This window comes from Cervus canadensis, chromosome 7 (genome assembly GCF_019320065.1).
Source record: "Cervus canadensis isolate Bull #8, Minnesota chromosome 7, ASM1932006v1, whole genome shotgun sequence".
Classification (NCBI taxonomy): Eukaryota; Metazoa; Chordata; class Mammalia; order Artiodactyla; family Cervidae; genus Cervus; species Cervus canadensis.
The window spans coordinates 48,684,895-48,710,326 of record NC_057392.1 but is presented as its reverse complement, the minus strand read 5'-3'; the positions used below and the strand labels follow the sequence as shown (position 1 = coordinate 48,710,326).

General features: G+C 53.4%; 1 protein-coding gene across 3 annotated transcripts in view; it reads right to left on the bottom strand.

Annotated features, from left to right (window-relative positions):
- XXYLT1 (xyloside xylosyltransferase 1) overlaps positions 1–25,432 on the bottom strand; it is a 162,456-nt gene that overhangs the window by 131,114 nt on the left and 5,910 nt on the right. For 2 of the 3 annotated variants that reach the window (XR_006270338.1, XM_043473314.1), the window contains exon 2: positions 3,677–3,824. Coding sequence is in view for 2 of the 3 variants with exons in the window: in XM_043473314.1 (XP_043329249.1) it covers positions 3,677–3,824 (148 nt within the window). In the remaining variant the exon portion in view is untranslated. Of the gene's footprint in view, positions 1–3,676; positions 3,825–4,884; positions 4,949–25,432 lie in introns of those variants that run through there. The other variant, XM_043473315.1, reaches the window with a different exon arrangement.

Below are 25,432 nucleotides of genomic sequence, written 5' to 3'. Positions count from 1 at the left end.
GAGTCCCTGGGGTGGAGGCAGCCAACACAGGCAGACTTTGTTAAGGCTAATCTTTGGCCTATGAATTGCACCTGCAGGGAGCTAGCCTAAGGAAATCATCCTAATTAAAGAAAATAATCCTTATACATGAGGACAGTCATCACAGCGTAATTTATGATCGTAGGAAAAAAATAGAAAGCGTCTAGGTAGCTGAGAACACAGAAATGATAAAGTGAACTAAGGTTTAGCTACTCAATGGAACCATTCAAAAAATTTTCAAAGACTATGATTACATAGAAAATGGTGATGAGTGACATTAACTGAAAAAGTCATGATACAGATTTACTTGTACCATTTCTTTCAATTTTCAGCTTAAATGAAGGTTGAATTTCATACTTTAATATATAAGAAAGACTCATGATGCTTTAAATATGTAGTCTAACTTCTACTTTGCCTAAATTTTTAAAAAGCTACGTGCTGGGAAGATATTAGAAAATACTCAGAATTAACAAAGCGGTGATGTTTATGTAGTAGTAAAGGGATAACTTTTTTCCATTTTAATGCAGTTTTCAGATTTTTTTTATGAATGTTACTTTAAAATAGAAAAATAAGTAAACATATTGTAACAGTTTGGGTACAGCGTGTTAACACACAGCAGAAGCTTCCCTGGTGTCTCAGATGGTAAAGAATCTGTCTGCAGTGCAGGAGACCAGGGTTTGATCCCTGGATGGGAAAGAACCCCTGGAAGAGGAAAAGGCAACCCACTCCAGTATTCTTGCCGGGGAAATCCCATGGACAGAGAAGTCTGGCGGGCTACAGTCCACTGGGTTTCGAAGAGTTGAACATGACTGAGTGACTAATGCTAACTAACTGTGTTTTATAAAGGGGAGGGGAAGAGAGGCGTTATTTCAATACACAGAAATAACCTGGATTTGGGGACAAACACCAGACAGGACTTCCTGAGCTGTAACTCAGGAGAACACAAGCTTTTCTGAACCAGCCCTCCTGGGTGAGACCAAAGGTTTATGATCCACCCACAACCCATTCTCACTTTCCCAGAGAAAAAAGAACACTGAGAAAGAAACAAAATAAACCAAAATAGCAAGAATGTGGCAATTACACAAGAACAAAACCATCAACAAAGTACAAGACAATAGCAATTTCTATGATTGAAAACAATGAAAACAAAAGGCAGCAATAGAGAGACATGACAAACTCAAGACAGCACTAATGGTGCTTTGGAAACAAAGCTCCTTCCGAAAATCACAGGAATTCCAAAGGCTCTGCCCAGTAGGAGTTCTGCAACATTGCCAAGTGTTGGGCAGCAGCCAGACTGCTGGGCAGAAACACCCAAGCTCTGTGGGGAACGCCAGGACCGCTTGCTTTATTTTATGATTATCAAACTTTAGTAACTCCTAATAATGTGCTTCTTAGGAAGCAGACTTTAGGCGGATGCATAAATGAACCTCTGGCATCATTCACCTAAAAACCCAAGAAAGGAGGCTGTGTTTGGGTCGGCACATCTCACACAGCACCATCCCCACCTCCTGACACCACCCCCCCAGGGCCCATGGAGCACGTGGGGGGACACCTACGATCGGACCTACTGCATGGACAGAAAAACCCAGGCCAAAGTCTCTTCTCTGCAGATGTGGGCCCAGGGACAGGGCCAGGCTACTGGGCAGGGCGGTCAGCGAGGCAGAGAGTGGAGCCTGGGTCCCTAATTCTTGTCATCTGCACTTAGAGTTCACAGCCTGGTCCTCACCAGCTACAAGTACCTGCTCTGTCCTGACCGGCCCCTCCCTCTGAGTGCCCCAAAGCATAACCTGGCCTAGAGTTTAGCACATGATGGGCAGAGACCTACCAGCTGATGAGGGAGGAAGGGAGGGAGGAGGAGGGACAGGAAGGTCAGGCATGCCTCCTCCCAGATCTCCTGCTGTTCTTCATCACATCTTCTGTCACAGAGTTCCATTCAAGGCTGATCATGCATCCTGGACAACAGGACTGGGCAGGCCCTTAAGGCCCATCTGGTCGAGAATCTCAAATTGCTAGTTTAACCACAAAACCCTTTGACCAAATAGAATCCTGCTCCCAAGCCTGCTCTACACAGCAATCAAAATGGACTGCGAGGAGTGAGGCACAGGTGGGGGAGAGAGGATAAGGGTAAAGCCCCTCTTCTCTCTGCTCCCCAGAGCTACAAAATCTCCTAGGGCGATTCCTGGAAGCCTGAACTCTTCACTAGGTCAGCTCCTGCAGTTCTAGGTGGGGACACTGAGGTCCCAGCAAAGGCACACGGGGTCAGCAGCACAGCTGGGACCAGCACCTATACGTCTGCTCCCTAGAAGCCAGGAGGGCAGGGCCACAGCTTCGTGCAGGCTGAGATGCCCACAGCACCTGCACAGGGTCTGCCCAGAGAGATCACACCTGCCCACCCGAGGGGAGAGGAGTGACTGCCAGTCACTCAACTCCTCGGTCAGCTCGCACGTGTGTGACCTCCAGGGCTGTGGGGGACTCGGGGCGCTGCCCGAGCTGCACCTGGTCTCCCCGCAGCATCACAAATGTCAGCTCTCCTCCCGCACCCTTCAGGTGAGTGAGTCCCCTCTCTCTTCGGACCTGCACTCATGAAGCTCCCTGAGCCCTCACCTGACAGCTAAGAGAACAGGCAGGTGCAGGAACTTGCCGCAGGGAGACAAAGTCTCAGCCAAGATGGATGGGCTAGATTTTCCTATACTAGGACCACCTGCCAACGGGAACCCGGCCTCAGCCTCTGTCTCCTGAGTTCCTGTTTCACCAGGAATTCGGGCAGTGGTGCTCAGCTCCTCTCCCACTGGGGGCTGCTGGGCAGGAGCAGCAACCTCCCAAGTGGCCAGGCTGTCCCCGGGCTGTTGGGTCCCACCTGGCCTGGTCACAGTTTGGAGAGCTGCTACCCCAAGATCCCAGAACTCCCCTCCTCACCCCTACAAAGCTCAGCTCATGGCTCACTGTGGCTAGAAATAGGGGTGGGCAGGGGGCAATATCCAGGGCTCCAGAATCAATCATAGACTATTTGGAGGAGAAGAACCCAGAAGCCTGGTATACCCCACGAATAAGACCCCCAAGCCCCTTCAAGACTTCTAGTCCAAGGATAACCTGCCAGCGCTTCCACACACGGCCGACCTATCACAGATCAGACAATCCATCTCTTCTGCCCCACAGGGACCAAAGCCCAGAAAATACTTTAATTGTGCATCAGAGTTTCAGAAAAAGTCCTCTTAAGTCATAACGTGCACTTCTAACATCTAGGTTTGATAAGTTAAAGTCAGATAAGTACAGGTTCAAACCAGAAAGATCAGGATCACAGACTGAGATACAGGGTCATTTAGTCCAACCTGCCATTTTACAGATAAGCAAACTGAGTCTCAGAGAGGTGTGTGTGCATGAGGAGCAGAGTCAGGGCTGGAGCCCAGGTGCCCCAACCCAGGGAGTCCGCACTGCACAGCTCACACTGGGGACTCGTGAGTGGGCCCCAGGAGCTGTGCGGCCCAGGGCCCTGCCCTGGATCTCTGCAGGGCGTACTGTCCACAGAGAGCTTGGCTGACCCCTGCCCTCTCCACCGGGTGCAGTGGAGCTCCATCTGCTCTCCGATACAGGGTCCTGGAGCCAGGAAAACAGATGCAAAGTCACACCCCAGGGCCCGCTGCCCCGAAGCTCAGGTTACCTTTGGGCATGATCTGATGCATGGCCACTGAGAGGAAGAAGATAGAGTCGCTGTAGTAGGTCCCAGAGCCGGCACTGAAGTGCTTCTGCATAGCCTCCACGACGGGGAAGAGCTTGTCCGTCAGCACGCCAACATCATGGAAGACGACCTGCAGGAGGGCACAGGCAACGGCAAGAGTGAGCGGCCCAGGCACGGACCCAGCACGCACACGGGCCGTGGACAGGACAGATATGGCCTCTCCAGGGCCCACGAGAGAGGGACGTGGCACCCCTAAGACCTAAGGAAACGGGGAGCAGTGGGGAGTCAGCAGAGTGCGGCAGTGGGGATGGGAACACCCAGTGTGAGGGTGTGTAGGCAGACACGTGGGGCACAGTGGAAGAGGAGTGGGAGTCAGGAAATGGGAGCTGCCTCCGGTCTGCTTCTGCTTCTGAACTTCAAACTGGGCCAAACTGGAGGAAGCTCTGTGCCCAGAGACTGGAAACCAAGTTAATGGATCTGGTCATGAAGTGAGGACCCTCAGCAAGTCTGGGGGCCTGGCACTGGCTCCAGCATCGCCTGGAGGCCATTACATATGTTCTGCATTGCAGTCAGACGTACCACCTCCCTGCCCAGCAGTGTGACAGGGAGAGGGTCTGGCCACTAGAAAATGAAATCTGAAAAATGCCTGGAGATGCAGCCAATTCATCCATTGACTCAACCACCATTTCTTGAGTGTCCCAGACACTGGAGGTGCTGAGAGAGGTATCAGGAGAAACCAGGCACAACTTTCCTCAAAACAAGTAGAATCTAGAGATGTCACCAGCGGCTCTGTCACAGAGCTCTGCAGTTTATGAAATGCTCTCATACACACACAGATCCCCACGACAACCTGGCATTCAGCAGGCAGACATCCAAGCTACAACTGAGAAAGTAGGTACTCAGAGAGATTACACTCGTCCAAGACCACAGAGCTAACAACTGGCAGAGCCAGAACTGAACCCTGGCCTCCAGACTCCAAGTCTCACGCTCTTTCCACTCCACACACCTCCTCTTTTCCTTAACAGTGACCAATAGAGGAAAACATCAGCAAGATCAGCAATTAAAGGAGACATGAGAGCTTCCTGGGTCGGTTTCCCTTGCTTGACATTTATTCCAGATGATCAGACCATCCCACAGAGAGCCCCAGCCTCACATGAGATACCAGATTACCATGCACTCGGCTCACATACGTCTCGCAAGTCTTCCCTGTTGCTCTGTGCGCCCCGCAACACCCAGCACATTCCACTGCACACAAGAGGAGCCCAATAAATGCACCCAGGCCGGAGCCCAGATGTCCCTCCTCCTCCTCCTTCAACCCTCCCACGAGATCTGCTGATGACCTTCCAACTCCATCTTCCCTGGCAGCTAACAGGACAGGACGAGCCTGCGAGGTAGCCACCACCTCAATTCCAGGGTCAAGGACCTGCCTGAACAGGATGCCGACTGTGAAAGGAGGAGCCACACGAGGCCCCTGTCTGGCTAGCTGACGCTGTCAGCAGCCCTGCTGCGGGAAAAATGACAGATGTGGGCAGTGCCCAAGAAGTCCCCAAGCAGGTAGGCTCCATTCTGTCACTTACCTCTGCCCTTGCCCTCCACCTGCCCAGGTTCCTCCCAGGCCAGCCCTAGGTGCCACCCGCCCAAGCCTGCAGCCCCAGAGCTGTCAGTGTTTGGACGGCTAGAACAAGTACCTCACAGCCCGCGGTGGCCAGCTGTCTCATCTGCTTCCCCCTACTTTAGGTTCTGCTTTTGGCCAGAAATCTGTTTTTGTCTTAACTCACTTTAAGTGTTTCCTTTTTATTCTCAGATCCACTTAAATTTCTAAAACACTATTAAACAAAAAAATCTCTTATACTGTGTTAGCCCTCATGATTCCCTATCTGTAAGCCTTTAAATTTTTTATCTCTTCATAAAAGTCTTTTTACAACTTCTTGTCATTTGTCTCCTAATGCACTTTTTCTGACTTTTTTTTTTCTTTGACTTTTTCCCCTTCTGTGACCTCTCAACCTCGGCTTCCCTGGTAGCTCAGCTAGTAAAGAATCCACCTGCAATGCAGGAGACCTGGGTTCCATCCCTGGGTTGGGAAGATCCCCTGGAGAAGGGAACGGCTACCCACTCCAGTATTCTGGCCTGGAGAATTCCACGGACTGTATAGTCCATGGGGTTGCAAAGAGTCGGACACGACTGAACGACTTTCACTTTCACTTTCGTTTCCAACCTGGGATGTGGAATCCAGACTAGTTCTGCTGTTTCTCAACACAGGTGCCAAACTATGGTTTTGGCTTTGGCAACCCCACACACATTGCTCCCCTGACATCCTGGCTGCAGGGGGACCACAAACCCCACAGGCTTCCCCACCTCCTGTCTTGCGCCCTCCAGACCAGCCTCTGTTGTAACGCAAGATGAATTTTTCAAATTTGCAAATTCTTTTCTCTTCCTCTTTGGCTTCAAAACTTCCACTGGCTCCTCAGAGCCTTGGGTCACAGTCCAAATGCCCCAGCAAGGCCCCACACTAGTGGCTCCAGCTGCCCCTCAGCCCTCCCTTCCTGAGCACTGAGGGGAATTGAACCAGGCAGTCTCCACCCTGCCCGCCACACCTTGGTGTCCTGTGTGTCTTCCACTCTTGCTCAGACATGCACTTCTGGCCTCCCCACGGCTTCCCACGATGCGTCAGGCTGTCCTGAGCACCCTGTGTCACAAGGAGGGAGGCTCCACTTCCCCGTCTGTCTCCTCTGCAGGTCCTGCTTCTGCACTGGCTGGATGGGGCACTCCTGGAGGCCAGGAGCTGGGACTGCTCGGGGCCCCAGGAAAGCCCCAGGCCATCAGGACAGGCTCGCTGAACTCAATGAGCCGCATTCTACGCAAGCTACTAGACCTCTCGGAGCTCGAGTGGGCCTTAGTTTTTTCATGGATAACACAGGAATGACGGACACCTCCCCTCCTGTAAGGACCACCTGGGACGCGCACACACACACGCACATACCCGGCTCCTCCTTGGTCCCCTGAGCTTCCTCTGTGATAGCATACTACACACACACGCACACATGCGCACACACGCACATACCCGGCCCCTCCTTGGTCCCCTGAGCTTCCTCTGTGATAGCGTACTACACACACACACACACACATGCACGCACATATCCGGCCCCTCTGCTCACAGATCAGCCTTCACTCATGAGCCGGCTTTTCCCTCTGAGCCTCATTACACCTCTAACAACTGCTAGAAACTGGAATTTGACAAGAAGCTGGAAGCTGACAAGAGGGCCCTCAGAAATGGAAGCCTCTGCATTCATTAAAAAGGAAAAGAAAAAAATGGATGTGTACCCACATACACTCAGAACAGGGTCCACTACAGCCAAACCATGGGAGAGAGACAGCGAGCGGCAGCCAGCTCCCTCCCCTCCCCAGGCCCCCATCTCACCCCAAAGCTTCACAGGAGACAATTACATCCCATCAGCATTAATAGATTTATGAGGACAAACTGTACTGGGTACATTGCTCCAAACGCTGTACAGAGGAGCCTGCTCCAATGAATATTTCATATAATAAATCTACTTAAAGATAAATTAATATGTTCCACGGTACACTTTCTGCAGCAAGAAGCAAAGCACAGACACTGCAAGCGTGAATCAAAGCACCAGGCCTGCCGGTATCTCAAACAGGTTTGGAAACTGTGGTCTCCTGAGGGCAGGCTTAGAGTCTGGCACTCTCTGAAGCCCCCAGCCCAGCCAGGGGCTAGTGCCTCACAGCGGTGATCAAAGCAAGAGTGATGGAAGAGAGAAAAAAAGAGGGAGGGGGCAGAGAACATGCTACCCCTCCCTCTGTCCCTCCTTTTCAGATTCCCCACTTCAGGGGCCGCAGGAAGAAATACCACATAACCCAAAAACCCAGGGCCACAGGTGACTCCTATACTGAAGGCAGCTGACCCATGAGAAGATCCAAGATGATGGTTTACAGCAACTGACTATAATTTTTTTAGGGATGTAGATTAAAAAGCCAAATCTTATGTGCAACTTTTATTAATTTATGTATGTGAAAGTGAAGTCGCTCAGTTGTGTCCAATTCTTTACAACCCCATGAACTGTAGCCCACTAGGTTCCTCGGTCCGTGGGATTTTCCAGGCATGAATACTGGAGTGGGTTGCCATTTCTTTCTCCAGGAGATCTTCCCAACCCAGGGATCAAACCCAGGTCTCCCGCATTGTAGACAGACGCTTTACGGTCTGAGCTACCAGCGAAGCCCAATTTATGTATACCTATTTTAAACTATAAAAATCTTATTCATGATTATTTCCATGTACTACACACCTTACAAACTGAATTTTTTCAAACCCTTCATGTGCTCCTCAACACGAATGTCTTTACCAACCCCAGAGTCAAGTTCAGTCATTCAGAGCAGTTTTCCAGAACACATTATCCAATCATCCATTCAAGATGTTTCAGATACAAGCCCCTTATAAATCTGTGTGGGATGTTGTCACCAGAAATGGCACCTATCCCACCCCCGGAGAACCCATGCCCATACCATTAAGGCAGTTGGTTTTTTCACCAGCCTATAACCAGATATTTGTAGCCACTTTAAAAGGATCCCTTATATCAATAGTCCACAATTATGAGATCAAAATCCCAGAAACAGTGGCTAAATCTGTGTTCAATTTCTTGGCTTCCTTTTACCTTTAATGAAGTCTGTCAAGAGAATTTTAGGAGCACCCACATTCAGTAATTAATGCTTCAGGCTAATGTGGTCTCAAGTTGTACTTTGTTGTGCAAAATAAAGCATGTAACCAAGAGAGTGCCATGTAAAATAAGAGACTGGAAAGATATCTCTCTTGCAAAGAACAGCCTGGGGATGGGGGAGAGGGGACGTTTGCCTCATATCCATAACACACAACACCTTCTCGACACCGTCTCCAACATGGGGAGGCCAAAGCACCCAGAACAGCACAGCCCGGTGACAGGCAGGGGCAGATGTCTGGCCCCGGGCTCATTGGCACAGACAGGCCTGAAGAGCCAGACCACTGCTCCACTAAATGTCCACTGGGGACAGAGCCATGTCGAGCCATAGCTCAGCCTGGAAGAGAAAACTCATGTATCACTTGGCACGCACACTAGGAATCAAGTCACACAGAGCTCTTGGAGCCAAGAAGGGAGGTGGTGGGGCGGGCCCCGTGCCCTGGGAGACGCCAGGCTTCCAGGAAACACCAAGGCCTGTCTGAAGGGCGGCAGGCACAGGGCCACCAGGATGGCCATGTCGCCTCCCTGGGCCCAGCTGTCCCTGGAGGAGCTGCCGGAGGGCAGAGGGACAGCACAGCACTCCGGGAAGCCTGCTCTCATTGCAGGATCCAGGCACTGAAGGAACAGCCGACAGGCGCCCACTTCTCCCGGGGCCTCCCAGAGCACTGGGCGGGAAAGCTGCAGGGCCAGCTTCCGGACTTGACAGGAGAGAGCCCACGACAGCGATCGCCCTGCTCCGTGGGCAGTCTGGCGTGGAATCTCACATGTGCTGGAGTGCCCAGCCGGGTCTGTGGGCAGTTCTGGGATCAGATGCTAAGTCCACACTTCATCACCTGGCAACCCCAGTCAAAATCCCAAAACTACCTTGTCTGAAAATGGGAAAGAATCATGCTGCCGGTCTCCAGGCTTTTGTGAGGAATGCAACAGGAACTCAGTAAAGGACAGCTGATCTTATCACCCTGTTCCAGGAGTGCTCAAATGCCTTTCCCAGGCAAGAATTCCTTGATTCAATACAAAAAATACCTTCTGTAATAAACAGCCCAAGTCACGATATGGCAATAATGGAGCTGCCTGGCTCTGCAGCACTCCAACTGCATGAGGGCCGAGTGGGTCCTCCCAAAGGCTGGTCAGCTTCCACCAATGTGATCCTAGTTTAGGTGATCTTAGTAATCAGTTCCAACAAGAGCTGGAGGAAAATGATTCCCTGGGGGGTGGAGGGGGGGGCGAAATTCTGTTTTCTCACGGATGTCAATGATGAATGTGAAAACACGAATATTTTTAGGATGGAAAGAAAAATCTGCTAACAGACTGGCAGCCTTTCAATCCACAAACATGCTAGCACGTTTATACTTCAGGGCCTTCACACCAGTGGTTCCCTCTGCTCACAATGCTCTCCCCGAGAATCAAGCACAGCTACGTCCTTCCAGCTCTTCTGGTGCCGGTTCGTATGTCACCTCCTGAACGTTTCCCAACCAAAACGGAAGCTACTCCCCCCGCTCCACCCCACTGCACTCCTGGCTATTCAATTACCAGATTTATTTTCTCCAGAGCACAGATCACCACCTCAGCAGAGATGGGCCACATTCCAGTTCTCCAAAACCTCAGTCGGCCAGAGCAGGACAGAATGAGGAGAAAACAGAATGTAAGAGGGACAAGGTGGCAAATGGTGGGGAGGACCTGAAGGATCTGTGGGCTTCGGCTCAGGGGCAAGGGTGTGGGGAATTCATACCACCTTCCACACATGCTGGTCATTCTCCCGAGTTCCACCCTCTGCCCCACTCAGGTTCCCACTTTGTTCCATTTTCTTGCCTGTAATGGCGCAAGGATAAATGGTTACAATAAACCTCCTCCCTCTTTGAGACGTCAATTGTCTGTTGACTCAGGAGGGCTTCCCTGGTGGCTCGGACGGTATAGAATCTGCCTGCAATGCAGGAGACCCAAGTTCGATCCCTGGTTTGGGAAGATCCCCTGGAGGAGGGAATGGCTACCCACTTTAGTAATCTTGCCTGGAGAATTCCATGGACAGAGGTGCCTGGTAGGCTACAGTCCATGGGGTCACAAAGAGATGGACATGACTGAGCAACTAACGCTTTTCAGGAGCCCAACAAGAAATCAAGGAAGAGTAGCCTGTCGTGTCTGGAGGAGAATGGGCCCCGGGCTTAGGAACTGGAGCCAGCCCCTCTGGGTGCCCAGCTGATGGCACCAACTTGGATTCCCCTTTGCCCGTCCTCACCTCCTTACCCCCAGTGGTGGGAGGGTCCTGGGCAAGGAGATAATGAGATGAAGACCTTGTTAGCAGAGCAAGGTATAGAGGTCACACATGGGAGGATAAGCAAGAAAAAGCTTGGTCTGTCTTGTAGGTGCTCTGCTCTCAGAGCTCCAAACACCTGGGCCTTCCAAGTGGATTTCCAGGATGACTACCAGGGTTCACGGCAAGTCACAGGGACGGAGGGTGAGGAAGGACCTAAGAAAAGACAACACACTGAGAGGAGGGGAGAGACAGAGTGGGCCCAGACGTCCCTCCAGGGCAACTCCGAAGGAAAAAGGGGTTGGGGGAAGAACTGAGCTGTCTTCTGGGGTCTGCACGTGTCAGAGCCACCACACAGGCCACACGCCTGTGCAGAAACCTGTGACACAGCTGCAGGGTCTCTGGGCACAAACCTGTGATTTCCATAGTACAGTCCATCCCAGGCCCACAGCGCCACGGCCAGCCCCACCACCTGCCGCCCTGCCTCCCACTCCCAGGGCCCATCTCTCAGCCCTAAGCAGTCACTCTTGCAGGCAGCCGGTCACTCCCTATCTTTTCCAGCACTTACTGAAGAATTTGTTTAGTGAGCTCAAATAATCTATACACAGTAGGTATAACCATTCCTTAACTCACTTCTTCTATAAATTATGAGGTTTGGGTTGTTTTCGTTTAACACTGAATTTTCCTAACAGTAGGATCCAGTTTTCTACAAAATAAGCAAAAGAAAAAGCATGAGAGAGAAAGAGGGGACAGAAGAAGAGATGGAAGGAAAGCAGTGACCCTGCAGCGCGTGTGTGTGTGCTCAGTCGCTCAGCCGTATCTGACTCCTTGTGACCCCATGGAGTGTAACTTGCCAGACACCTCTTTGCCAGGCAAGAACACTGGAGTGGGTTGCCATTTCCTTCTCCAGGGGATCTTCCCGACCCAGGGATTGAACCCACGTCTCTTACGTCTCCTTGCATTGCCAGGCAGATTCTTTACCACAGAGCCACCTCAGAAGCCTCAGCGACCCTGCACTAGCAAGGTCTGCTTTGTGAAATCTTAGGGTAAGTGTCCCAGCTCGCCCACCCACCAAGGAGTCGGCCGGCTGTAGGGCTGTCAGGCCTTCTTCACCAGATCCCTTGACTTCTTCTTTTTCGTGTGGCCGTCTCCCATGACCTACGACCTCCCAAAGAACACTGCTATTTTACGTGAGTGACACCCAAGGGACACACTGAGCCAGCTTCCTGTCTCCACTGAGCAGGCAGGAAGGTGGCCTCAGCCAGGCTTCCCACATCCATCTCAGACCACACGGCTCTCTGGGGTGGGGACACCTGGGCGCCCAGGTGGCTCTCTGGGGTGGGGACAGAGTGGGCGCCCAAGAGCACCGTGGCCCCCGGAGCACGCAGCTGAGCTCAGTGCAGCCGGGACAGTGTCCGTCACCTTCTGGTGCTTCCACTCTCCTAAGTTTCCTGAAACCCCCTGGTCGAGTGCTCCCCGAGGTATGGTACCCGGTTCTGGAGGGGACAAACAGGATTTCTAAAGAAGCAGAGACCAACCACTTTAATACTCACAGACTTACTTTGATATGTAAAACGCTGCAAAAATTAAAGCACTTTAGAACTATGATTTCACAGATATCACCTCAGGAGAGGCTAAGAGGAAAAAAAGTGAGTCGATTTAAAATACACATTAAGCAGCTAATGCTGCAGGCAGTTCTAGGATATTAGCAAAAACCGTGAAGGAAACAGTCAATCGCCCGACTCTGGGGACTCTGCTCGCGTCCATTGCCTCCATCTGAGGGTGAGGTGATGTGTTTAAAATGCCGAGTGCAGTACTGGCGGCCAGGAGGCATCCACGGGCTGAGTCCCTGCCTCCCCAAGGTCACACACGCTGACGTCAGGACTGGCTCTCCTGACTCCCCATCGGCAGCCTGTCCACTGAGCCCCGCCTTAACCTCAAGCTAGAACAGTCACCCCGCCACGCCCCATTCCCAGCACTGCTCTGAGCCCTGCACATGAGGAACCAGCACCTGCTCACCATGCGACCAGGAAGGGACAAAACCAAACAAGGGGCAGGGAGCAAGGTGGACAACCACGCGCCGTCAGCCGACCGTCGTCAACACCACGCCCTTTATGAAGGAGGCGGCCGTGGCTGCTTGGAGGGGTGAAGTCACCCGTCCCAGGGGACGCGGTGGACGGTGGCCAAGGCCCAGATGTGAGCCCAGGCTCATCTGATTCCAGAACGGGAACCACCCCCGTGGCCTGCCCTCGTTCCACTTTTCTTATTTTGTCCCCTCGCCAAGGGCAGAACCCCACTGGGTGAGAAAGAGGTGTCTGGCAAGTTACACTCCACGGGGAGGCCAGGAGTCGGACACCACTGAGTGACTGAGCACACACGCACTGCAGGGTCACTGCTCTCTTTCCATTTCTCCTTCTGTCCCTTCTTTCTCTCTCATGCTTTCTCCTTTGCTTATTTTGTAGAAAACTGGATCCTACTGTTAGGAAAATTCAGTGTTAAATGAAAACACCACAACCCCAGCTCTGTCAGAGAGGCACATGTCGTTGACAGCCCTCTCAAGGCCACAGACCCACGTCTGAATTAACTCTAGTGCAGAGAACCCTTCTCCTGGATGGGCCCAGCATCCCTCCCCTGCACCCGCCAGCCCGCCAGCTTCCACCTACTCAGGTCAGCATCCTCTCTCTGGCCTCCTGCTGACGGGTCTCCTCTTCACACTGTCCACATAGCAGCCAGAGTGACCCTTCTCTGCTCAAAACCCAGAGGCGGCCCCTCCCATCACTCCGACAAAGCCAGAGCTCTCCCAGGCCTGGACTTACCCTCCTCCCGCGAGGCCTGCCCCGTTCCTGCCACGTCCCCCCATGCCAGCGACTTCACTGCAGCCCACGGCCCCTCTCTGTTGCTCCTCAAACCACCAGCACCCAGACGCTCTCCCAGCTCTCTCAGCCCTCCAGGTCTCTGGCCCAATGCCACCTTCTCAGTGACAGAGCCCCTGCTCCCCACCTAAAGACTGCGACAGCCTCGCAGCCCCCTCATCCTGCTAAACCCAACTCACCTCCGAGGAGGCAGTACAATGTACTCATCTGCTTCTCAAGGAAAACCAAGAGACAAAACGAACCCCACCCCGTTTCGAGCCCCTACTGTCCCAGGCAGTAAAGCAGACAAGTATCACTGGCTCATTCACTCCTCTTCCTCCCAGAAGGTCTGCTCCACAAGGGCAGGGCTCTGACTCTGCCTGTCTTCACGGCCACGCCCGTGTGTAGCAGTGTCCTGGGACAGAGCGGACTCTCCCAGGCACACAGTAAATACTGGCTCTGTGGGGATTTCACACGGCAGCAACGCCACCTGGGCTCACACAGGCCTTAGAAAGAAAGCAGCGCCTCTGCCTCTGGAGTGAGGTCCCCCAGGGCCAGCAGCACCCCTTGGCTTCCCCTCTGTCAGCACTCACCTGCTCTGGCCTTAAGCCCTGGAATTTGAGGCCCTTCCCTCAAGCTGTATGAGTGCACGGAACGTTCCACGGAGGGCACAGCCAGGTACTGGTGAGGGCCAGGCCTCTGCCGCCTGCAAGGCAGCCCCCAGCCTCCACCCTGACCTGCCAGTTGCTGCGACTCAGGCCCACCGCTGTGCCCACAACACTGGGGACCCCTCTGCAAGTCACAAAATCCGAAGTGGGGTGAGCAACACGGACAGAGCCAAGAGCCTATATGTACAAGTCACTGATTCAAGCCCTCACGTCTCAGAGGGGGACAGTGAGGCCCAGCGAGGGATGTGACAGTCTCCCCCCGTTACACGGCCCATCGCTGGGGCAGCCAGTCCCGAAGCCAGGCCCCCCGGCCCCACAGCCAGAGGCGCTGCACCCGCAGCTGGTACCCCCTCTTAGAGGAGGTACCTCTGAGAGACTCGGAAAATACTGGGGAAGAGCAGGTCAGGTCTCCACTGGGCCAGAAGGCTTGCAGTGGCTCTGAGGACACGCGAGTCTGCCCACAAAGCTGCCCTCAGGGCTCCACTTCCCAAAACAAAGGCAGCCAGACCCACCCAGGAAAAGGGAGTCTACACCGGGAACTCGGCAGAACTCGGAGCGGGCAGGGGGACCACCACGCCGGGGAAGCACTGAGCAGCATCCGGGAAGGTGCACAGACCCCCGGACCAGGGGAGACCCTTCCAGGTGTGAAGACTGGAGAAGCTCAAGCTCGTCTCTGTGTGCAGATGGTCACCCAAATGGTCACAGCAGCAACGTTTGTGATGACAAAAAAGGAGGAGCAACCTCATAGCCCCCAAGGCCCAGGACTCCTGATTCCTCAGAGCTGAATCCTCTCACGGGGCTGCAAGAAAACTCCCATGTTTCCAGGCTCTAACAGATCCCCCAAAGACTTCCGGAAATCCCTTCCAGATGCTGAGCACATCACAGGACAGGGCTGGACGTCAACAGGTCCTGAGAACAGGCAGAGAGACAGCAAGATCCTATTTCACCTCCTAGACCAGGGACTTGAGACAGAGCTTTCCCCGTAGTAAAGAGGAATGCTTTTATTCCACATTTGCTCTCAAAAGTCGTGCGACCCTCTGAGAGCCATAACAGTGACCAACTTCAGTTGCTCGCATTTCTGACCAAAGCTGCTCAAGGAGCCAGAAGAATGGACAACTAAACACAACTGATCCCCTAACACCTCACTTCCTCTGCCAACACTGCTCACCACACTCTGTGTAACACCGCAGCCCCCGCTGCCAAAGGGGGTCACTAACCAGGCTGGTTTTAGACAGGAACCCATAGAAGTGAGACTCTCAGACAAGCTCACACCAGGGAGCCCTGTCCACTGTGGACTGTAGGTGACCTGTGCCCCCAAGGCTGGCAGCAAGCAGCTGGGCACCCACGCCCCGTCCATTCATTCCCTGCTCCTGGCTGAGTGACTCACAGCACAGCCGGACCCCGAGTGGGCGGGCGATCGGGGATCTGAAACTTCAGCCGTGACTCAGACATCAGCAGTGCCCATCCCAGGGGACCAGGACGAAAGTCTCACTCCACACTGGTCACAAGTTAAACTCACCTTAACACAGATCAGCAGCAGCCAAAATCGTCAGCAGCTTGCCCTGCCAACCATAGGGCACAGATCCACCTCCCTCCGAGGTGCCCCCGGAGTGAGGTCTCCTTCCCACGAGCTGCTCTCGTGAGCAGAAAGCTTGTCCCTCCCCCACTGTGAGAGAGCTGGGGGTCACAGGGGGTAAGGCAGCTTGACGGGTCCCATGGCTCAGTCACCCTCTCGTTCCGTACCTACACCGAACATAATAAAAGTGTGCAGCCTGGGCCACCTCTGTGCCAAACTTGGCCCTTTTGTAAGACAAACTTGAGCATCCAGGCAGCCGGCCCACACGGCCCAGGGGCATGGCCACCTACACCAGGGTCTGACCCGGGACACAGGATGGGCAGGTGCAGACCAGCAAGGCAGGGCATGAGGGGGTTCCCAGGGGGCAGACCCAGACAGCGTACTGCCTCTGGGGGGCTGGAGGCAGGCCTGGATGGGCTTCATGGAGGAGGGGGCCCCTGTGCCTCAGGTCCACCGCAGACCCCTAGTCCACTGTACTGGTCACACACGGGTCCTCTAGACACATTAAGTCATGTTGCCTCACCCTCATGACAACATGTTGAGGTGGGGTGCGGTACCGTGCCCCTTGTGCGGGTGAGGAAGTTGCTTGGAGAAGGCAGACCACCCCCCACTGCCTCCCAGAAGGGTCAGGTGGACCTGGGACGATCCCAGGCCTCTCTGAAGCCCACGCCATGCTCATTCAAGAGGCTCCTGCCCAGCCCTGTGCCAGGCTGCACCCGGAGCGGGGAGAACCAATGCAGAGCCCGCCCTCAGGGCTCACCAGCGGCCTCACCAGCACTGCAGGCAGCAGGGGAGGGCAGAGGCATCACCGAGGCCGGCTCGGGCAGCAGGGCTCCGGACAGGGTGGACTCTCCAGGCGGGGCTGGGTGAATGGTAAATCAGAGAGAGGGACCAGAGTGCTCACTGCGTCACGTGCATCAGCTCCCACAGCAGGGAGCCCACTCCCTGGTACCCAGAGATCCTGTGACACAGCAGGACTGGGTTTGACACGGTGCAGACTCAGGTGGGGGACAGCAGTGGGATCCTATCAGCTCTACTCCCCCAACACACACACACACACACTCAACCCATCTCCACACACACACTCACACACTCAGCGCCCCCTCCACATACTCACATACACACACACACAGGCTCAGCCCCACCCCACCACACACACACACACAGGCTCAGCCCCCCTTCACACACACACACACACATACACTCAACCCATCTCCACACACGCACTCACACACTCAGCCCCCCCTCCACATACTCACACACACACACACACACACACACGCAGAGGATCAGTCCCCCTCCACACACACACACACACACACACACTCAGCCCATTTCCACACACACATTCACACACTCAGCCCCCCCTCCACATACTCACACACTCACAGGCTCAGCCCCCCTTCTCACACACACACACTCAGCCCCCCTTCACACACACACACACACACACACACTTACACACTCAGCCCCCCCTCCATATACTCACAGACACACACACACAGCTCAGCCCCCCCTTCACAAACACACTCACACACAGGCTCAGCCCCCCTTCACACACACAACACACTCACACACAGGCTCAGCCCCCCTTCACACACACACACACAGGCTCAGCCCCACCCCACCACACACACACACACAGGCTCAGCCCCCCTCGGGGCCCGCGCAGGCCGGCCACGGGGCAGTGGGAGCCTCTCCGAAGGCCCTGGGGCCTGCGTCTGAGGAGGCCCCATCAGCTGGAATCTGGAGTAGCTGCTCCGTAGATCGGGAAGCGAGGCCATTCAACGTACACAAAACACAGGCAGTCACGGGTGGGTGAGATCTGAAAACTGTCTCAGGCTAAGGGCAAGACAGAAGACAAACACACACAGAGAGACCAGCACAGATCAGGAACTGGCTTCAGAACAAACAACACGGACCGCGGGCAGGGAGGCAGCACGGGGAGGAAAGCGGGCCCCAGACCCCTGTCTGCTGACCGCTGTGTGGCCTTGAGCCGGCACTCGGCCTCCCCGGGCCCATTTCCCCACAGGTAACAGAAGGGGACAGGACTTGGCGGCCTTCCCAGCCGCCTCCAGCCCTGACCTCTTGGACCTGCTGCCCCAAGAGGGAAGTGGGGCTCCAACCACACACCAAACACCCCACATCCTCAACAGAGGCCTCCCAGCTGGTTCTCAGGGCAGAACTTGGAGGAGGGACGAGAGACCCACCGCGAGCAGGTTGAGGGGACCTGCTCTCCTCACACCACCCAGTGACTGGGGGAGGAGGCCATGTATGTGAGGCCCCAGTGAGCAGAGGGCATCGTGGGAACCTCCTGGGGGACACCAGCTCTCCTGGAGCACCCCCTGTTTGGAGGGCCTGGAACGAAGCCCCAGAACTGACATCACAGGGCTTAGCGCCCACAGCTCACCAGCCAGAATGATCAGCTCCCATCTCAGCTCCACACCTCAGAGCCCAAGCTCTGAAGCGAACCTGCCTGGGGCTCAGGATCCTCACCTGGGAAACCTTTTCCCCAGGGAGAAGCCCTCCCTCCTCCCTGGACTGAAGAAGAGAACGAAGATGGAGTCCAGCAGCGGCCTGCCGCTCAACTGAGGCCTCCTGTGTGAGAGCAACACTGACGCTGGGGGACCCCTGAGGAGCCTCCACACCCCGCCCCCGGCCTGAGGTGCAGCGGCCAGGAAGTCAGCCAGCATCTCCCACAGGAGCAAATAGAATCGGTGGGCAGGACTTGGGGGGAGGGGGCGACCCCAGAAAGAAATGAACAACGGCGTCAAGTCTCCCCCAGTCTCCCATCCTCCCACTCGGGAAAAGCCTGGAATGGACACGTGTTTTACAGCTTCCCACGTCCAGTTTCAACATGCCGGTGAGAAGCTGTGGAATATCATGCAGGGCTAGCATGCGCCTGCCCATCTCACAGATGAGAAACAGGCTCGGGGACACTGGAAGCCTTGCCAGTGGAAGCTGGGGTCAGGGAGAGCCCTAGGACTCAGGATCAGGTTCCCTGGGCAGGACTCAGAGAGTGAGCCGATGGGCAGGGGCTAGGCGGCTTACCAGAGAGGCTCCAGGCTCACCCACTGGGGTGACCAATTGGTCACTCTGGGCAGACCAAGCAGCCACTGCCGCCCCCTGCCCTTGCCTGCACAAGGGGAGAGAGAGGCCGATCCCTCCCACCTCCTCCATTCCAGCATCAGCAGCTCTCCACAGTAACAACACACAGGGAGAGTTCTGAAACCCAGGAAGATGTCTCCAACACACACCTGGATCTTCCCGGCTGGCTTCAGACCGGACACCTTCCTATCTGGAGGACCAGCATTAAAAGGTACAAGGAAGACTTCATCTAGATCAAGAGGCCTCTCTGGATGCCAGGGACCCACACTGTCCCCATCCACGTCCTCCATGTGGGAGCCCGCGCGCAGGAGCAGGGCACTCAGCCAGCCACCTGTGCCCGCCCGGCAGGCTCATGCTGGGTGACCCCATGCCAGGCCCTCTGCTACACCACGTCCCGAGACTCGGGAGGAAAGAAGACAGCCTGGCCCCCAGGAGTAACTGCCCAGGGGCCCACTTCAGCACAGCGCCACTCGGGTGGGAGGGCCAACGCAGGGTGGGGAGGTCAGGAACGGCCTCCCCATGCCATCAGCACCCAGCAGAGCCTAATCTCGAAGGGTGAAAAGAGTTAACCAGATAAAGGGTGTGCTGGGCATTCAGGAGAGGAAGCACCTGAGCAAAGTCCCAGAGGCTCGAAGGGGCTCCTGCGACTCCAGGCTCTGTGAGCGCAGCTACACGGCAGCCACCAGCACCGAGGGGGTGGGCCTCACAGGCCCTGTGGCTCCCACGGCCCCATCTTCTGATCGTGACTCTCCTGCCAGGCACGGGACACACGCCAGTCTGCTGCCCCAACTGCCTCAGTTCCCTCCTCTGCAAGACTGGGAGGGCCCCACTACGATGAGTGCCATCCCAAGTTCCCTGACACCCACAGACAGCCTCTCCATCCTCACAAAACCAGCCCCAGACACCTGGTATCCCCTGGCCCATGTCTTCCTGTTCCCCAGACAGGGGTGGCCGGGGCCGTGCAGAACAAAGCATGTACTCTGCTCAATCCTGTACAAGTTATCAAACGATGGCTAACCCACCGTCCACCTGCCAGAGCCGGTGAAGCCTGTTCATAATCCCACAGTGACCAGGTCTCAAGGAGTCGTCTGACTGTCTGGGCAGGTCTCACGGAGCCCATGTCCTGGACTGCCGTGCTGATGTGGTACAACAGGGCCCCCTCACAGCAGCTGACGGGGTGTGGGCCCCAGAGGGTGAGGCCCAAGACCCTACTCAAAGGGATGGGTGGGAAAAGGAAATAAATGAGCTCTGGGGGATTCAGGTCTCCCCTGTAGCCTGGCTTTTCAAAATCACTTACAGTTTATACTTTGCTGAATTCCCAAAAAGATTATGAACAATTTCTGTGTGCAATCAGACCGAGAAAACACCATTAAGAAGAGGTAAATAAAATGCTGGAACCTTCCAGAAACTTCTAGAATTGGAGCGTCTAGAAAGGAACCTTCACAAAGAAGACACAGCAAAGCACAGACCAGCTTCCCTATCCTGATAGGAAACAGCAGCACCTGCTCCAGAACACAGGCCAAAGCAAGCTAGCATTTGCTGAGCCTCTGCCCAGAGCCAGACCTGTGCTGGGCACGTGGGGAAGGGGGAGGTGGTGGTCAGAAATTGATTACTCACAGGAAATTGTTTATAAGCTACCAGCCTGTGGTATTTTGTCACAATAGCCTAAACAGGCTGAGACACCTTGAAATAAACCTGGGCAGAACTCTGATTTTCAAACTCACATCACTGCTCTCCAATTGAACCAACAGGTGCCAAGCTTTCCAAACTGATGAGAAAAGGCTCCTCCCCCCAATGCCGACTCAGGTACCACAAGTAGCAGCCACCACTAACTAACCACCTGCCGTGTGCCAGGGCCCCGTGTTGCCTATTTTCACCATATAACCACTCTGGTGAGGCCCTCTGGGGAGGTCAGAGGCTGAGAGGGGTTACACTGTCCCCAGATGTCACAGACTGCACTTGAGTCCAGGTGTCAAGCCCCGAACTATGCACTCCTGCCCAGGGGCCTGTCCCTGGCGGGCACAGGACAAATCTGGCTAGTGGAGGGAAGGGTGGTAAGCTCCAGCCAGGAGAAGAAGAGGAGGCCCAAGGAGAACAAAGTGCACCCGGGACCAGCACAGAGCACCAGAGCCTCGCGGACACGCCGACCCACCAGCACGAGGATCACCTAATTGGAGCGGCTCAACAATAATTACCCCAATAAATAAATCAAATGACTTTAATTTAAAAGACATTAAGTTAACAGCAGGCTTTGTGCCAGCCTACAGGGCCTGGGTCAGCTGCTCAGAACAGGCACCTGAAACAGGAAGGTCAGCACACAGAGCGCCCTCTCGGGGCCAGGCCTGACCATCCTGACGGGCCCCAAGCAACCTGCAGGCCAGCGGGAGCAGTCCCAAGGCCAAGGCAAGAGCCCTGAACCATGAAGGGTGTGAAGAGGGGATCCAAGCCCATCTGACAGCTGAGGACACGGAGGCTCCCGGCAGTTAGGCAACAAGGGTCCCGTCAGGCCCAACACCCAGATCAACAGCACCCTCTTTACTATGCGGTCCCCTTGCCCAAAGCCCCACTAACAGCCTGGATACCTGGGGGCAGGGACCCAGTGCAAACCCTGGGGTTCTGGTGAACTCATCCAAGGTGAGAGGAACTCCACCCTCAAGCTGCTCCAAGAGACACAGTTCCCCTCCCTTCACCAGAAGGTCTGTGCTAGGCGTGATGGGCACCCCAGACTGGGCAAAGAAGGCGCCCTGGGCGGCTGAGAGGATGCCCCGGAACAGCGCTCAGCTGGGGTCATAGGGCACGGACCAAGGGGGAGCACGGAGGCTCGGGAGGCGCAGAGGCACCCCGCACCGCCCATCCACACTCTTCGTTCTATGCTGCGGGAAGCGCTGCAGCCTTCCCCATCCAGAATCCAACCGCCCCAGCTTGTTTCTCACCCGCTTTTTCCAAAGGGCCTAGATCAAAACAGGCGCGGGAAGGAAATGACTACCCACAACCGCCAGGCAGATTGCCTTTCATTTCGGCCTTCCTTTCTAAAACACGGAGCGGCGTTGTGGCGGCGGCAGTGAGAAACGGGGACGCTCGTGGAGAAGGAACAAAAACAGCTAGGATTGCGCCGCCCCAGGCTTCCTCCGTGGAAGGAGAGGCAGAGAAGGGCCCGGGCTCCGGCCGAGCAAACGCGGGGCGGCGGCGCCCTCCAGTGGCCGTGAGTGGCGCTGCACGCGGCTCGATGGGCAGGAGAGGTGACTCTGCCCGGGAGCAGCAGGGCAAGCTCTCCCCCTACTGGGTGTCGGGGAGGATGCGGTGACCAGCAAGGAGACCGGAGGTGGTCCAGTGTGGGCTGCCTTCCTGCAGCTCCTCCTCCTCCTGGCCTGGGAGGCCAGGTTCTAACCCCAGCCCTGTGTGCACTGAATAAGTCACTGTCCTGCTGCCCAGGAACTATCAGCTGATCTATCAGCTCACTGGGAGGACACTGCACCCAGAGGGTCAGAGTTTCCTGCCTGCTCCAATGCTTGGTGATTCTGCAAGGCTCTGCGAAGCGATGATGTCTTTATTCAGACTGAATGTTTATTCGGGGAATCTGGGCAGGGGGATGATACAGATTGTGCCCCTCAATGGCTCCCTGTCTTGTCCTACCTCCTACTCCCCAAAGCACATGTCACAGTCCAGTCCCACTTCTTAGTGTGGGAGCTCAAGTAAAGCACCGATGTCTCAGCCTTGGAGGCTCCTTCACTGGTCACAGTGATGCTCAGGTCAAACATTTGTGCAAGCACCTTCATAAGCTCTAAAGTGCTGAACAAATATTGTTACAATTCTCCTAATCAAGTATTCATACTACTAACACCACCTCATTGCTTTTAGGCATAAGGTTACTAAAGCGAAAGTCGCTCAGTCGTGTCCAACTCTTTGCGACCCCATGGACTATACAGTCCATGGAATTCTCCAGGCCAGAATACTGGAGTGGGTAGCCTTTCCTGTCTCCAGGGGATCTTCCCAGGTCTCCCAGTGATGGAACCCAGGTCTTCCACATTGCGGGAGGATTCTTTACCAGCTGATCCAAAAGGAAAGTCCAAAGAGTTACTTAACACATCAGAAATTTCCAAACCTTGTCCTTCAGTAACAAGTGTTTTGGGAGATGTTATAACATCTTTCAGGATGTGCAGGAAGAGTCAAGATCCCTAGTATTTCTTGTAAAATGTATCTTGGTAAATATGTAAGCGAAGTGAAATGAAGTCACTCAGTCGTGTCCAACTCTTTGCAACCCCATGGACTGTAGCCTACCAGGCTCCTCCGTTCATGGAATTTTCCAGGCAAGAGTACTGGAGTGGGTTGCCACTTTCTTCTCCAGGGGACCTTCCTGACCCAGGGATCGAACCCAGGTCTCCCACATTGCACGCAGACAGTTTTACTATCTGAGCCACCTGCAAAGCAGCCTAAATAAGCAAAAGCGAAAGCAAAAGTTGCTCAATCCTGTCCGAGTCTTTGTGACCCCATGGACTATAGAGTGAGTGCCCTTTCCCTACTCCAGGGGATCTTCCACAACCCAGATCTCCCACATTGCAGGCGGACTCTTTACCAGCTGAGCCACCAGGGAAGCCCAAGAATACAGGAGTGGGTAGCCTATCCCTTCCCCAGCGGATCTTTCTGACCCAGGAATCGAGCCGGGATGTCCTGCATTGCAGGTGGATTCTTTACCAACTGAGCTATCAGGGAAGCCCTTAAATATGTAAGAAAAATACCAAATATATTCATTTGGCTGTCCTTATCAATGTGTAATCATCTCATCTTTAGTCATTAGGGAAATGCAAATCAGAACCACAATGAGATGCTACCTCACACCCAATAAGATGGCAATAATCAAGACAGACAACAAGTGCTGGTGAGCGTGTAGAGAAATTGGAACCCTCATACACAGCTGATGGGAATGTAAAATAATAATACACTGCTCTGGAAAAGTCTGGCAGCTCCTAACAGTTACCATATGACCAAGCCCACCCAAGAGATCTGAAAACATATCCACACAAAAATTTGTAAATGAATATTCACAGCAATTTATTCATAATAGCCAAAAAGTAGAGACTCAAATGTCCATCAACTAATGAATGATAAGTAAAAATGTGGTATAGCCATACAACAGAATATTATTCAACAATAAAAAGGCATGAAGTACTGACACACACACAACATGAACCTTAAAAACATCACGCTAAGTGAAAGAAATCAGAAGTAAAGGTCTATTTATATGAAATGTTCAGAACAAGCAAATTTATAGAAAGCAGGTTCGTGGATGCCAGGGCTGAGAGGAAAGGGGGAAGGGGGAATGAGTGTTGATGGGTACAGTTTCTTTTCTGGGGTGATGAAATGCTCTGAAATTAGTGATCATAACTGAACAAATTGGTGAATGTGTTAAAAACCACTGTGTATTTTTTACTGTTGGTGGGAATATAAATTGGTGCAACTAGTATGGAGGTTTCTCAAAAAACTAAAATAGAACCACCATCTGACCCAGAAATTCCACTCCTGGGCATATATCTGAAAAAATTAAGAACACTTATTCCAAAAGAAACATGTACCCCATTGTTCACAGCAGGATTATTTACAACTGCCAAGATATGGAAGCAACCTAAGAGGTCGTCAATAAATGAATGAACAAAAAAAATGTGATATTTATCTACAATGGTAACTACTCAGCCATAAAAAAAGAAAGAAATTTTGCCAGGTACAGCAACATGGATGGATTTGGAGGGCAGTATGCTAAGGGAAATAAGTCAGACAGAGAAAGATAACTACTGTATGACATGACTTACATGTGGAATCTAAAAAATACAATATAACATAAAAGGAGCAGACTCACATATGCAGAGAACAATTACCAGTGGGCAGGGAGGAGTATTACAGGCCTGGGGAAGTGGATGGTACCCACTATTGGGCATCAAGATATGTTACAAGGATGCACTGTACAACACTGGGAATATAGCCAATCGTTTGTAATAATTATAAGTGGACTGTAACCTTTAAAAACTGTCTAAAAATGTAAACATAAAAAAGTAAATTAACATTAAAAAGTTTAAAATAAAAAAAAAAAACCACTGTGTATTTTTTAATATTAAGCTATCTACAAAGTCGCTAATAAGATGTACTTCTGATTCTAATGACATCATGAGAGAACTGCATGTCAATGACCTGTGACAATGTCATAGGAAGGGAGATCTCAAATTTTTCAACTTTTGTTGAACTGTATATTTTAAAGGGACATGAATTATATCTCAAGTTTTTTTAATTGCAGGAAACTGTAATCATTGGTCTTTCAAAAATGACCTATTGGAACAGAGAACAGTCAGGTGATCATGAAGAATGACTGTTACCCTAAGCTAGAATGTTTCACTCGTGCACTGAAGCCCCCACAGTATTTGCAAATCACCCAGTGCATGCTGTGTTCAGTAGCTTTAGTTGTCTCCAACTCTTTGCGACCCCATGGACTGTAGCCCACTAGGCTCCTGTGTCCATGGGATTTTCCCAGCAGGAATACTGGAGGGGATTGCCATGCTCTCCTCCAAAG